The sequence below is a fragment of the Lipotes vexillifer genome, unplaced genomic scaffold (assembly GCF_000442215.2).
Source record: "Lipotes vexillifer unplaced genomic scaffold, Lipotes_vexillifer_v1.1 scaffold1451, whole genome shotgun sequence".
NCBI lineage: Eukaryota > Metazoa > Chordata > Mammalia > Artiodactyla > Lipotidae > Lipotes > Lipotes vexillifer.
In genome coordinates, this window is record NW_006795096.1 from 210,393 (window position 1) to 222,492 (window position 12,100).

The following is a 12,100-nucleotide window of genomic DNA, read 5'->3' on the forward strand; positions in this document are numbered from 1 at the left end:
GGCGCCTCAGGCCCCCGCATGCAGACGGCTGTGCGGCAGGTACTCACGGGGCCACTGAAGGACAGGAAGAGCTTGAGGACAACGTCCTCGGAGAAGGGCGGGTGCCGGGCCACCAGGTTGATGAAGCGCTTCAGCGCCCTCCTCCGGGCCTCGATGAACTCCCTGTCGGCTGGACGCAGAACACGGAGTGACCACACAGAGCCTGGGGCACGCGCCCCCGCGAGTGACCACACAGAGCCTGGGCACGCGCCCCCGCGGCCTCGCTCTCAGTGCCCAACGCCTCCCACACGGAGAGCTCTCCAAGCCACAGGGCCAGCTGGGGGCACTGGACACAGACGAGAGGCTGCAGAAGGTGCACCAGACCCCCAGCTCCGCGCCCTGCCGCCTACGGACACGCCCGGTCCGGGATCTGCCGAGGAAAACCGCACGGCCCGCTGGTTTTACTCAATGGCATTGGACCCCTCACTGTGATCCCTTTCTGATGCTGCTCTCTATGAACAAACGGGTTTTCCTAAACTCATATATTAATTTGACCCAGTTTTCCTGTTCACGTCACTTATTACTCACTCTCCAGTTGTGAATTGCTTTCGTTTGGGTTACGTATTTTCACTCCAAGGGCAAAAAAAGTACAAGTGTACAATGATGCACTGAGAGTATTTAAATCTGACCACAAATAAAAATGGTATTGAAAGTATTATTTTTAACTTATTGAAAAAAAGCTGGAAGAGGATCTCCCCCCTCAAGGCCACCAGGACCCCGTCCATTGAAGGCTACATTTTCCTTAAGGCTGAGTCACACGACCAAGCATTGCACGACAGTTTCCAGGTTCTAAACCCTACCCACACCCAATCAACCTGGATGCCTGGATTTCACTGAGCATCCACCTTACTCCTGCCCTCAGCATCCTTCCCCTTCCACGTGATAGCATCCGTTCCACGTGCTCGGGGGGTGGGGCAGAAAGAAAACGACACTATCAGACTCGGATCTGGTCAGAGACCAGTGAGCGCGAAAGTACTTTAGGACGGTGGAAAACGGCAGGAAATCGACGGGCAGCTTTGGGTACTTGCCTTCGGATCGGGTTTCATCTAGAATCTGAGAAAAGGGCCGTGGGTGAAGACCAACGAGACCTGAGAGGAGACCTCAGCCGCCTCCCGCGCTCTGGAACCCCGGGAGAGACGGGCCAGTGCAGGGGCCCGGAGACACCTGTGATCCCTCACCTAGCCCCAGGTAATCGCGGTGAAGCATGAAGATGAGACGGCCATCTGCTATCGTTTTCATCTCCTTTGAGATGCAGGTTAGATCACTGGGCTGACATTCACTTCTGTTCTCTCGCAGAACACGTTACACTATGGTGGTACCCACTGCTCTCCCAGAGCCGGCAAAACAAACAGCGCTCCTGGTCCCCCACTCAGGAGCCCCAGGACGCCTGGCCTCTGGCCTCTGGGAAGGAGAACTGGGGTACAACCCTTCTCCCTTGCAGAACGGGGCACTTCCCTACGTGTCAGTTATCAAGCAGGAGGCTCACGTAGCTAAGGGCACCAGGTGATGTCACCGTCCCGTTCCAGAACTGGGCTCTAAGCCACAGCTGCGCCCAGATTCCCCAGGGGCTGGGGCTGCACCACAGCCCTGCTACCGTCCATCCCCGCTGGGCAGAGGGCCAGAGGAAGATGGGCCATGAGTGGAGAGTGGCGTCCATCACGGAGCCAGGACCTCAGCACAGGGCCGGGGGACCCCACGCCCCTACGCCCCCCGGCCGCCAGCAAACCCAGCTTTACCTCCCAGCATCCTCTTGGGCGGGAGGGCCGGCACCATGCGGTAGGGGAACTTCTGCAGCAGCATCTCGTGGAAGACCACGAAGTCATTGTACCGTCGATACACGCAGGACTTGAAGCGCTGCAAGAGAAGAGGTTCGGAGCTCCGTAGAAACCCTCACACTTCACGGCTTCCCCTTACCTTCCCCCTCCACCACTAAATAGAACCTGTGGAAATAGCAGGACTAAATTCCTCACCTTCTCTCACCAGGTCTTTACCAGAAGGAGAAATCCTCTATGTCCTTGATGGATGGAAATACAACTTTTAAACACTGCATAGCTCTAACTGTGTATTTAATTAACCGCCTATTATTCTGGATCTTCTGAACAAGATGAGTCTCCTTACAGGAGTTTTCACCTGTATGGCAGCATCCCTTCTCCCCTTAGGTATCACATGGGAATACCTTTGAGGGTATGTCCTCAACATACACTTTCAAACCGTGCTAACACAAGCAGCACTGCGCCTCCTGAAACAGACCCAACTGCCTAAAGGCAGACCAAACGCTGAACACGAAGACTGAAACACGGCAGACACGCAACTCAGATGAAACTGCCGACAGAGTCCACCAAGAGCCCGCCCTTGATAAACCTGCAGCTCCCACAGGATTAGCGTCCCGTCCAGAGAGCAGCCTCATCGGGGTCGCATATAAGAGCTCTCACAAGAGCCAGCATGAGCAGCGACCTCTAAAATTAACTACGTTACACTAGTCACTAATTAACATCGCTGACTGGAAAAAGCCAGTCTGAGATGGTGACATACTGTGTGGCTCCAATGACACGACACTCAGGAAAAGGCAAAGCTACGGAGACGGAGACGGTGAAAGATCAGTGGTGTCTGGGTGGAGGTGGGGGAGGGGTGAAGGGGGCGGAGCACAGGGGACGCTTAGGGCAGTAAAGCTACACTGCGTGATTCTACAACGGTGGACCAAAGCCTGAGGATGTACAATAATAACGAGAGTGACCCCCTCATGTCAGCTGTGGACTCTGGGTGACAAGGACGTGTCTACGCACGTTCATCACCTATAACAAATGCACCATCTGGCGGGGGGCTGACAGTGGGAGGAGGGGAAGATGGGAAATCTGTTCCTTCAGCTCAATACTGCTGTGAACCTAAAAACACCCCCCCAAAAACAAAAAGCTAAATATACTACACGAAGGACACGTATGAAGCCACGTGTGTCCACCTCCGGCGGGCGTCGTGCCACGTCTGCACTCACTCCAACTCCAGCAAGCATGCAGGCAGGGGGCACAGCCCGAGGAGCCCCAGGGCCCAGGAGCCACCCCCGCGGTCCTAACATTAGCGGGCCGACCCCTCCACGCACGTTGCAGGAGGTGACCTGGGCAAAACGGCCTCGTTCTAAAAATGTTCGTTACGAGGTCATCAATTTACTTCAGGAGCAGGCAGTTTAATGAGACTGAAGATAAGGCCACTCTCACAGAAGAGCAGCTTGTCACACGTGCGGGGCGCCCGGCCCGTGGGCGACGAGGCCCCAGAGGAGGCGCCGGGGCCTCCTTTCTCACCATGGCCGAGGAGGCCAGACCGCGGCAATGCCGGACGGCAACGCTGTCCCCGAAACACGCGAGGGCCTCCTTCCCTCTCTGCCCTCTGCCCTCCCCCTTGGCAGTGGCACCGACCAGCGTCAGAGAGGAGTTTACTCCCAGACTTCTGTCACCCTGCCTTTAAAACACAACGAAACAAAAATGCTGCGATTCTTGATTCTCAGGGAACACGGCAAACAGCGTCCGCGATGGGGAACGTCCCGGGTTCTGAACACGCGCCTTCCTCCCTGCGATGACGGTCGTGATGCTTTCCCAGCCTGCAGCGCTGCTGCCTGAGCCTGTGACCCGGACAGCTCTCCGTGGCAGGGGCAGCCCTGACCCTGCGAATCTGCCCCCCGCCACACACGCATGGGTGCTCTTAGCTCGCCCGATGACTTAATCCCCAGGATAAAGAATAAAAGCTCCCATCAAAACGTATCCTAACTGAACCGAGATAACAGGTGAACGGACAAAAAGATAAACGCTGCAGATGCCACAGGGTTCTATGCGCCCAGCCAGCCCCGGGGCCAGGCGTCTGGCATCAGTGAACTCTGATTTCAGGGGTGCCCCTAACAGAGACAGCAGCACCATTTGGGGGATGAGCCCCACACACTTGACTCGGGGTGTGGAGCCCACATTCTGTGGGGTCCACACTCTCACCCTCGGGGACATCCCAGCACTGCAGGACCACCTTAGGCTGGCCCATCCAGGGCTTGCGCTCCAGAGCCCGACCAAGCGTCTCGAGAGGCAGGATACCAGAGCTCCGGCGGCGAGGGCGGGCAGGGCCTCTGGGGGGCGGCCGCAGAGGCAAGCATGCTGGGGGGGCCTGCCTGCCACTGTGGGTCTTCCTGGCGGCCCTCCCCCTCCCCCCACCTCTGCCCCCCACTGCATGCCGCAGGTACCTGGCTGGAAACCTCATACTCCACGTGCTTGAGGAAGAGGCCCTTCTTCTCGGGGATGAGCTCCACCTGCACGGCGTCCCTGGCCAGCAGCTCCTGCAGCGTGAGCGACAACAGCAGTGGGTTCCCCGGCGGCATCTGCATCCGACTGGAGTCCGGTGCCCTCGGCTCGCTGACCTGGGGCGCTGTTGAGTCTGCAGGAGACAAGGTGAGCGCAGCTGCTCAGACAGGGAGGCCACCCCTCAGATGCCGCCTGCTGGCTCAGCACGTGGACTCCGGCCACATCACCCAGCCAAACCCCGTCCTGGCCCCGGTGACGCTCATTCATCCAGCCTGGGGGGTCCACTCAGGGCCACGTCCTCCTCTCACATAAACCACCACGCCATGAATCAGCAAACACGCCCACATGTCCAGGACCGGGCAAGTCTAGTTTTCAACTTGGGCAGAGAAAAAGAAGTGAAATATTTACAAGTTATGTGCAAAAATAGAGTCCTCCTTTTCTCCAGAGTCAAGAAAAGGGTTAAAACAGAGAAATGGGCCATACGATCTTGTACATGTGCCGGCATTTCCAGAATCAGAGCACACTGCGTTCCTGCCACCACAATCATTCTAATGTGTAAAAACCTGCATGCTTGCTTGAGCTAGAGTTCCCGCTCACACAAATCAAAGCATTAAGCCCTAAAACTTCAGCTCGTTAGACACAAGAAGTCACCCACGTATCACTCACAGGACAGGGAAAGACAAATCAGAGATTTTATACCTAACAACCTGCCAACAAACAAAGAAATCCTGTTGAAAGGTCAGTTTGGTTTTTAGTACAGAGAAGAGTTTAGAACTTTAAAGAAAAAAAGGTTCTTTTCAGTTAAAAAAAGAAGATTAAGGTATCCCTTGGGGGAAAAAGGTCTCATTCCAAGTAACACTGCTATGAACAAATAGAACAAAGGGTAGATCACATTTCTCCACCTTCTCAATTTTCTACAACGTCACTGTATCACTTTTTATGATTTACTTCTTAAAGTAATTCTTCAGTGCAAGATTCTGGTTTACATTCTAATACAGAATTAATGACCAGATTACTTTCATCTGTGAAATCACTCAGCATTTTAGGATTTAAAATATAGCTGCCTTGGGCTTCCCTGGTGGCGCAGTGGTTGAGAGTCTGCCTGCCGATGCAGGGGACACGGGTTCGTGCCCCGGTCCGGGAAGATCCCACATGCCACAGAGCAGCTGGGCCCGTGAGCCACGGCCGCTGAGCCCGCGCGTCCGGAGCCTGTGCTCCGCAACGGGAGAGGCCACAGCAGTGAGAGGCCCGCGTACCGCAAAAAAATAATGACAATAATAAAAAATAAAATAAAATAAAATATAGCTGCCTTGAACTGACCTTAAAGATTAAGAAAATAAACAAGGGCTTAACTTGTATCTGGGAACCCCCAAGGGCCTCAAAACGCCATACAAAAACTAAATGTCGGGCTTCCCTGGTGGCGCAGTGGTTAAGAATCCGCCTGCCGGTGCAGGGGACAAGGGATCGAGCCCTAGTCCAGGAGGATCCCACATGCCACGGAGCAACTAAGCCTGTGCACCACAACAATTTAGCCTGAGCTCTAGAGCCCCTGAGCCACAACTACTGAGCCCACGTGCCACAACCACTGAAGCCCACGTGCCTAGAGCCCTATGCTCCACAACGAAGAGTAGCCCCGGCTCGCCGCAACTAGAGAAAGCCCACACACAGCAATGAAAACCCAACGCAGCCAAAAATAAATTAAAAAAAAAAAAAAACCACTAAATGTCATGTGCTCTAAAGCAGGCTGCTCTCGAGTGAGGGCATATACCCCAGGGTCGCAACAATCCACCAAGTGCAGGAAGAAAGTATTAGCAACTCTACTTGTATTTTCTTTATTTTTTTTAATTTTTTCATTGCACTTGTATTTTCTATCTCTTCCTTTTTAATTTATATTATAATATACATAAGAGTAGTAGAGTGTAGTACATGCATACAAATTATTAAAATATGCATATGTATAAATTGTGTACACGTGTATAAGTGTGCGTACAGGTGTTGCATGTGGGTGTGTGTGTACGAGTGCATGTGTACGTGTGTATGAGTTTGAGTATGAGGTGTGTGTATATGTTTAAGTGTGTATGTGTACATGTGTGCACACACACGTATGAGTGTGTGTACATAAGTGTCTGTATATGAAGTGTGTATATGAGGGGGGGGGTGTCCCCAACTGGCAGTCCCCAATACCTTAATGACTAAAAATGTGTGGAGACCACAGCTCTAGAATGTACCTGTTCTCCGAAGTCATCCCAAGAGCCCAGCCCCTTTCCATGTAAAAATATTTTTACATGGAAAGGGGCCTTAAAACTGTGTTTACCCAGTCTCCTTGGGGACCACGGAAATCCTCAAGGAGCCAACAAGCGTTTCTTAAGTACCAGCTCCAGCGAACACGGTGATGAATAAGACAGGGTCCCTGAGCTCATTAATTCATCCACACAGAACACAGCTGTGTCCACCATTGCCAGGCACAATCTATAAATATCCAAACTCCGGGGAGAGTGGGAATCAGCCCACGATAAACCTAACAGCGCCCTGAGACTCAGGACACAGCCCCAGGGTGCAAACTCCGGAAGGGCCGGGATCTGCTCGGCTCTGTTCTCAGGTATGTCCTGGCGAGGGGAGCCTGGCACACGACGGGGGCTCAAGGAATGTTTGCTGAGTGACTGTTTACTGTTGTTTATTGTATCTCCAGGAGGGAAATACAGAGCACCTCTGGGGAAAAGCAAAATCTTAACTAGAGCACAGAATATGTGGAAAAACAGGAGACAATAAAGCTAAAAAGGTGATGGGGGAGAATATTTTTATCAGAGAAAATATGTGCATATCATACATCTGATAAAGGACTTATATCTGGAATATACAAAGAACTTACAACTCAGTAAAGACACAGACAAATAATCCAAGTTAAAAATGGGCAAAGGGTTTACATAGACGTTTCTCCAAAGATGTACAAATGGCCAGGAAGTACAGAAAAAAATGCTCGACATCACTAACCGCCATGGAAATGCAAATCACAGCCACACTAAGATGATGCCCTACGTTGACTCCCATTAAAAGAACAACAAAAAAAAGATTACACTGAGTGCTGGTGAGGATGCGGAAAACCCTCACATATGCTGGCAGGTGTGCAAATGGTGCAGCTGCCTTCAGAAACGGTCTAGCAGTTCCTCAGAATGTTAGAAATAGAGTTACTCTATGACCCAGCAACTCCACTCCTAGGTATACACTCAGGAGGAATGAACATGTGTGTCCACACGAAGACCTGTATACAAATGTCCCCAGCAGCATGATTCATAAGAGCCAAAGAGAGGAAAAACCCAAACGTCCATCAATTGATGAATGGATAAATAAAACTAGTCTATGCACACAATGGAATATTATTCAGCCATGAAAGTGGAACATTATTCAGCATGTACAGATTCATGCTACACCATGGATGAACCTTGAAAACATGATAGTAAGTGAAAAGCAGCCAGTCGTAAAAGACCACTATGGGATGATTCCATCTACATGAAATATCCGGAAGAGGCAAAAAATCGACTATGGCGATGGTTGCACAACTGTAAATATACTAAAGACCACCGTATTACATCCTTCAAATGAGAAAACTGCCTGGCACGTACATGATATCTCTATAAAGTCTTTAAGTATAAAAGGTAGGTGACATCAATAAGAAAGGCAGAGAAGGGCCTCCAAAAATACTGTCCTCCACAAAAGCAACGAGGACACTAGCAAAATCGTCAGAAATCAGCTTTTTCAGAACACTGGGAAGTGACTAAAGCTTTGTGGCAATCCAGGGTACACTTACTGATGCAATAATTAGTTAAGTCAAAATGAGGTCAGAGTGGAGTGGGGTGGGCCTTCACCCAATATGACTGGAGTTTTTATAAGACGAAGAGACCACGTGAAGACACAGACACATGGACACACAGACAGGAGGCCACATGACGGCACAGGCAGAGGCTGAGGAGCTGCACATGCAGACCCAGGAACGCCCAGGATGGCTGGCCACCGCCAGGAGCTAGAAGAGGCGGGAAGAACCCACCCCAACAGGTTTCAGAGGGAGCATGACCCTGCTGACACCTTGATTTCAAACTTCTAGCCTCCACAACTGTGGGACAAGATATCTCTGTTGTTTTAAGCCACCCACTCTGCGGTGCTTCCTTACAGCAGCCCCAGGACACTCACACTGTAAACTTTACAGAATTAGCTCAGAAAGGCTGTTAAATAAACAAAAGCTACAACAAAGAGCAACAACACCTTGGAGGGAAACTGATTTCCAGAGGTGCTACATTTTTTTTTTTCTAACTCATTTATTTTGGGGCTGCACTGGGTCTTCGTCGCTGCGCACGGGCTTTCTCTAGTTGCAGCGAGCTGGGGCTACTCTTCGCTGCAGTGGGCAGGCTTCTCATTGTGGTGGCTTCTCTTGTTGTGGAGCACGGGCTCTAGGCACGTGGGCTTCAGTAGTTGTGGCACGCGGACTCAGTAGTTGTGGCTCGTGGGCTCAGTAGTTGTGGTGCACGGGCTCTAGAGCGCAGGCTCAGCAGTTGTGACACACGGGCTTAGCCGCTCCGCTGCACGTGGGATCTTCCTGGACCAGGGTTTGAACCCGTGTCCCCCGCACTGGCAGGCAGATTCTCAACCACTGCACCACCAGGGAAGTCCCAGCTACATTATTTAAATTGTCCAGTCTTCAACAAAAGTCTCTAAGACATGCAAAGAAACAAGAAGGTAGTACCAAAGGGTGTGGGGGGGGACACACACACAACAGAAACGGTCCTTGAAAAAGCCTAGGTACTGAACCTATTAAAGACCTTAAATCAGCTATTTGAAATACATTCAAAGGACTAAAGGGAACCATCTCTAAAGAACTAAGGGAAAGTAGGAGAACAACACCTCACTCACAGGGAATATCAATAAACAGACAGAAATTATAAAAAAAAAGAAACAGATAAAAATTCTGGAGCTGAAAAGTTCAATAACTGAAAAATTCACCAGAGTCACAACAGCAGATCTGAGTGAGCAGAAAGAACCAGCAAAGCTGAGGTTATAGGTCAACTGAGATTTGTTTTCCAGAGTCTGATGGACAGAAAGGAAAAAGGACGCCGAAAAACGAACCGCTCCTCAGAGACGTGTGGGACACGTCAAGCGTACCAACATAATCATAACAAAAATCCCCAAAGGAGGAAGGTTTAGAGAGAACACTTGAATAAATAACGGCCAAACGTGATTTAAATCATCCAAGAACTCAAAAGATTCCAACTAGGGTAAACTTGAAGGGATTCACACTTAGACGCGTCGTAATTAAACTGTTCAAACTGTACAAGGAGAAAACCCTGAAAGCAACAGGAGAGAAATCACTCGCTAGACTGTTGTTATAAAATATGGGAGCTGTAATTAATTAATCCAAGCTAGACTGTTATAAAATATGGGAGCTGTAACTCCCACGGCAATCACCAAGAAAATAACCCCCAAAAAGTATAATAACCAAAACTATGTGGGAATGTAAATGGAACACTAGAAAATACTTATTTAATGTAAAAGAAAGCTGTAATGAAAGAACAGAGGAAAGATTAAATTAATGGGGGAAAGATCATTGGAAGAGCACCGGAGGTCTCTATTAACATTTTTATGTAAGATAAAAATTAATACATGCTCAACAGAGAAAACTTTATGATTTTCCTGATGGTTAAAATAAGATAATGTCCCAAGACAGAATGTGAGCTCAGTAATGGTTACCAAATGATCACATGCTTCTGGGAAATCTGAACTCTGATCGCCGGAGGATTTAAAAGACAACTCGAACGACACATTTTAAACCAAAGACATTACGCTCAACCACCTTGAGAACAACCCCTTTGCAGAAGTTTCAATCACAAGAAAGCCACCATCCCAAACATCAATTTACTAAACTAAGACACCCATATTTTCAAAGAGAAAAAAAACTAAAGAGCAAAAAAGAGGGAAAAAAGGCCATTTCAGACAGGCGGCGCCGCCACGTGATGGAGCAGAGCCCAGAAAGGGCGGAAGTGCAGGGAGGACATTCTGGTTTACCAAGGGCGCCGGTGTCAAGGTCACCCGCAGGACTTCAAGCCTCTTATCAAATGAGCCTCCTACACCAGTTGAAGCAGCCCCGTAAGACCAGGCCCTGGAAGAGGCACCGTCCCCCAAGCCAGCCCCCTCAGAGATGAAACAGCTCGGACAAGAGAGGCCAGCCAGGCCCCTGATGAACGGTGGTGGGCAAAGGCTGGCTCTGACCTTAGACGGACACGGGCGGAGATCCACTCTCCGACGTCCCCAGCAGTGTGGCTGGCGAGTGACAGCCTCTGAGCTTTCCAACAGGCCTCTCCAAGGGTGTTCCCTCCAAACTTCCCAGCACAAAACTGCTCTACCATGGGGTGCCCTGGAGTCGGAAGCCCTGGCCTTGAAAAGCCACCCCCTGTCCTGACACTGGGCCAGAAAGCAGCTCTCAGACCCGCGGGCTGAGAATCGGGCTGACACCGGCCCACACGGATGGCCCTTGCGGGCACAGAACAAGGCAGCAGAGCTCAGATAACCAGCTCCCCGACACGTTCGGGAGCCCTTGGCTCCAGCCCAGACCTCATGTGTTCCAATCCCAAGAGAGTCTCTAAGTCTGCTGAGTAAAACTTAGCACGTGCTCCCCCACGACAACAGGTGTCGGGCCCTTGGCTCCGGGCTGGCCCACGGGTCAGGGCCTCATGGTCAGTGTGGCCGAGCCTCACACTCCCCTCCTCTCTGGATATCTCACTCCGCTGGCTCCAGGGTGACAGTGACAAGGAGCTGCATCACTCCAAGGCCAGCCACCAGCGCACTGTGTGACCCCAAGGTCACACAGCATGAAAAGGGAAACAGCCAGCTAGGAGTATTTGACACCCATTCAGCTCTGAGATTCCGGGATTCTCCAAGTCGGCTATCCACAAATCAAAGCAATGAAACTGCAAACACACACACAGACCAACTATCCTTCCCAACACACTTCCATCAGAAACTTTAGGCAGTAATCCTGCCACTGGGATGCATCCCGAGACGTCTAACCCCACGTGTTCTGTTAGCAGCTAACATCTGGGACCCTTACTCCCAGACAAAGCTTTGGGAAACAAACAGGATTTGCTGAATAAACCACTCTGTCTCGCACACACCCTTGCTTTATCTAAGCAAACCTCAGCAAATGCTGACCAACACGGAAGTCCAGACTGGGAGACCCCGCACAGTGAGCACAGGGCGCCACCCACAGGGGCCAAGGCCAGCCTGGCTGCCCCACACGATCCATTCCAGCTCAAGTGCGGTGCTGCTCTAAGCACTAGGAGAACCTCCTAACCCCGCTCAGCCCAGGCAGCCCTGGGGTCCTCCTTGCTGGCAGAGCACCCCTCAGTGTGAAGCGCCTTTCGAGCCATGAGAGGTCACGTGGCCCCCAAAGGCAGCCAGTGCGGAAGGTCCCCATTTTCTTCGTTTAGTGGCAGGTGCATACGAACATGTCTTCTGATGGACTCCACGCTCAAGGTTCCACCACCACTGCCATCCTCGGCTGCTGGTTCACCAGCATGCGGGCAGGGCAGGGACCAGCAAGACACAGCACAGCCACAGGAGCTGAAGTCTCCACACTGAGCACGCCTCAGGAGCACCTGCGGGCTCGCCCGCACACTGGACGTTAAGACAGCTCTTCCCAAAAGAAGTAGAGGGGGCTTCCCTGGTGGTGCAGTGGTTGAGAGTCCACCTGCCGATGCAGGGGACGCGGGTTCGTGCCCCGGTCCGGGAAGATCCCACATGCTGTG

At 51.3% G+C, this 12,100-nt stretch overlaps 1 protein-coding gene across 1 annotated transcript in view; it reads right to left on the reverse strand.

Moving 5' to 3' along the window:
* The window catches only part of SNX8 (sorting nexin 8), a 41,525-nt gene that overhangs the window by 12,717 nt on the left and 16,708 nt on the right, over nucleotides 1-12,100 (reverse strand). Inside the window, exons 2-4 of the mRNA XM_007467412.1 lie at nucleotides 4,253-4,443; nucleotides 1,776-1,893; nucleotides 48-169 (exon numbers count right to left, since the gene is read on the reverse strand). Coding sequence (XP_007467474.1) covers nucleotides 48-169; nucleotides 1,776-1,893; nucleotides 4,253-4,393 — 381 coding nt within the window. The 5' untranslated portion in view covers nucleotides 4,394-4,443. The remainder of the gene's footprint in view (nucleotides 1-47; nucleotides 170-1,775; nucleotides 1,894-4,252; nucleotides 4,444-12,100) is intronic.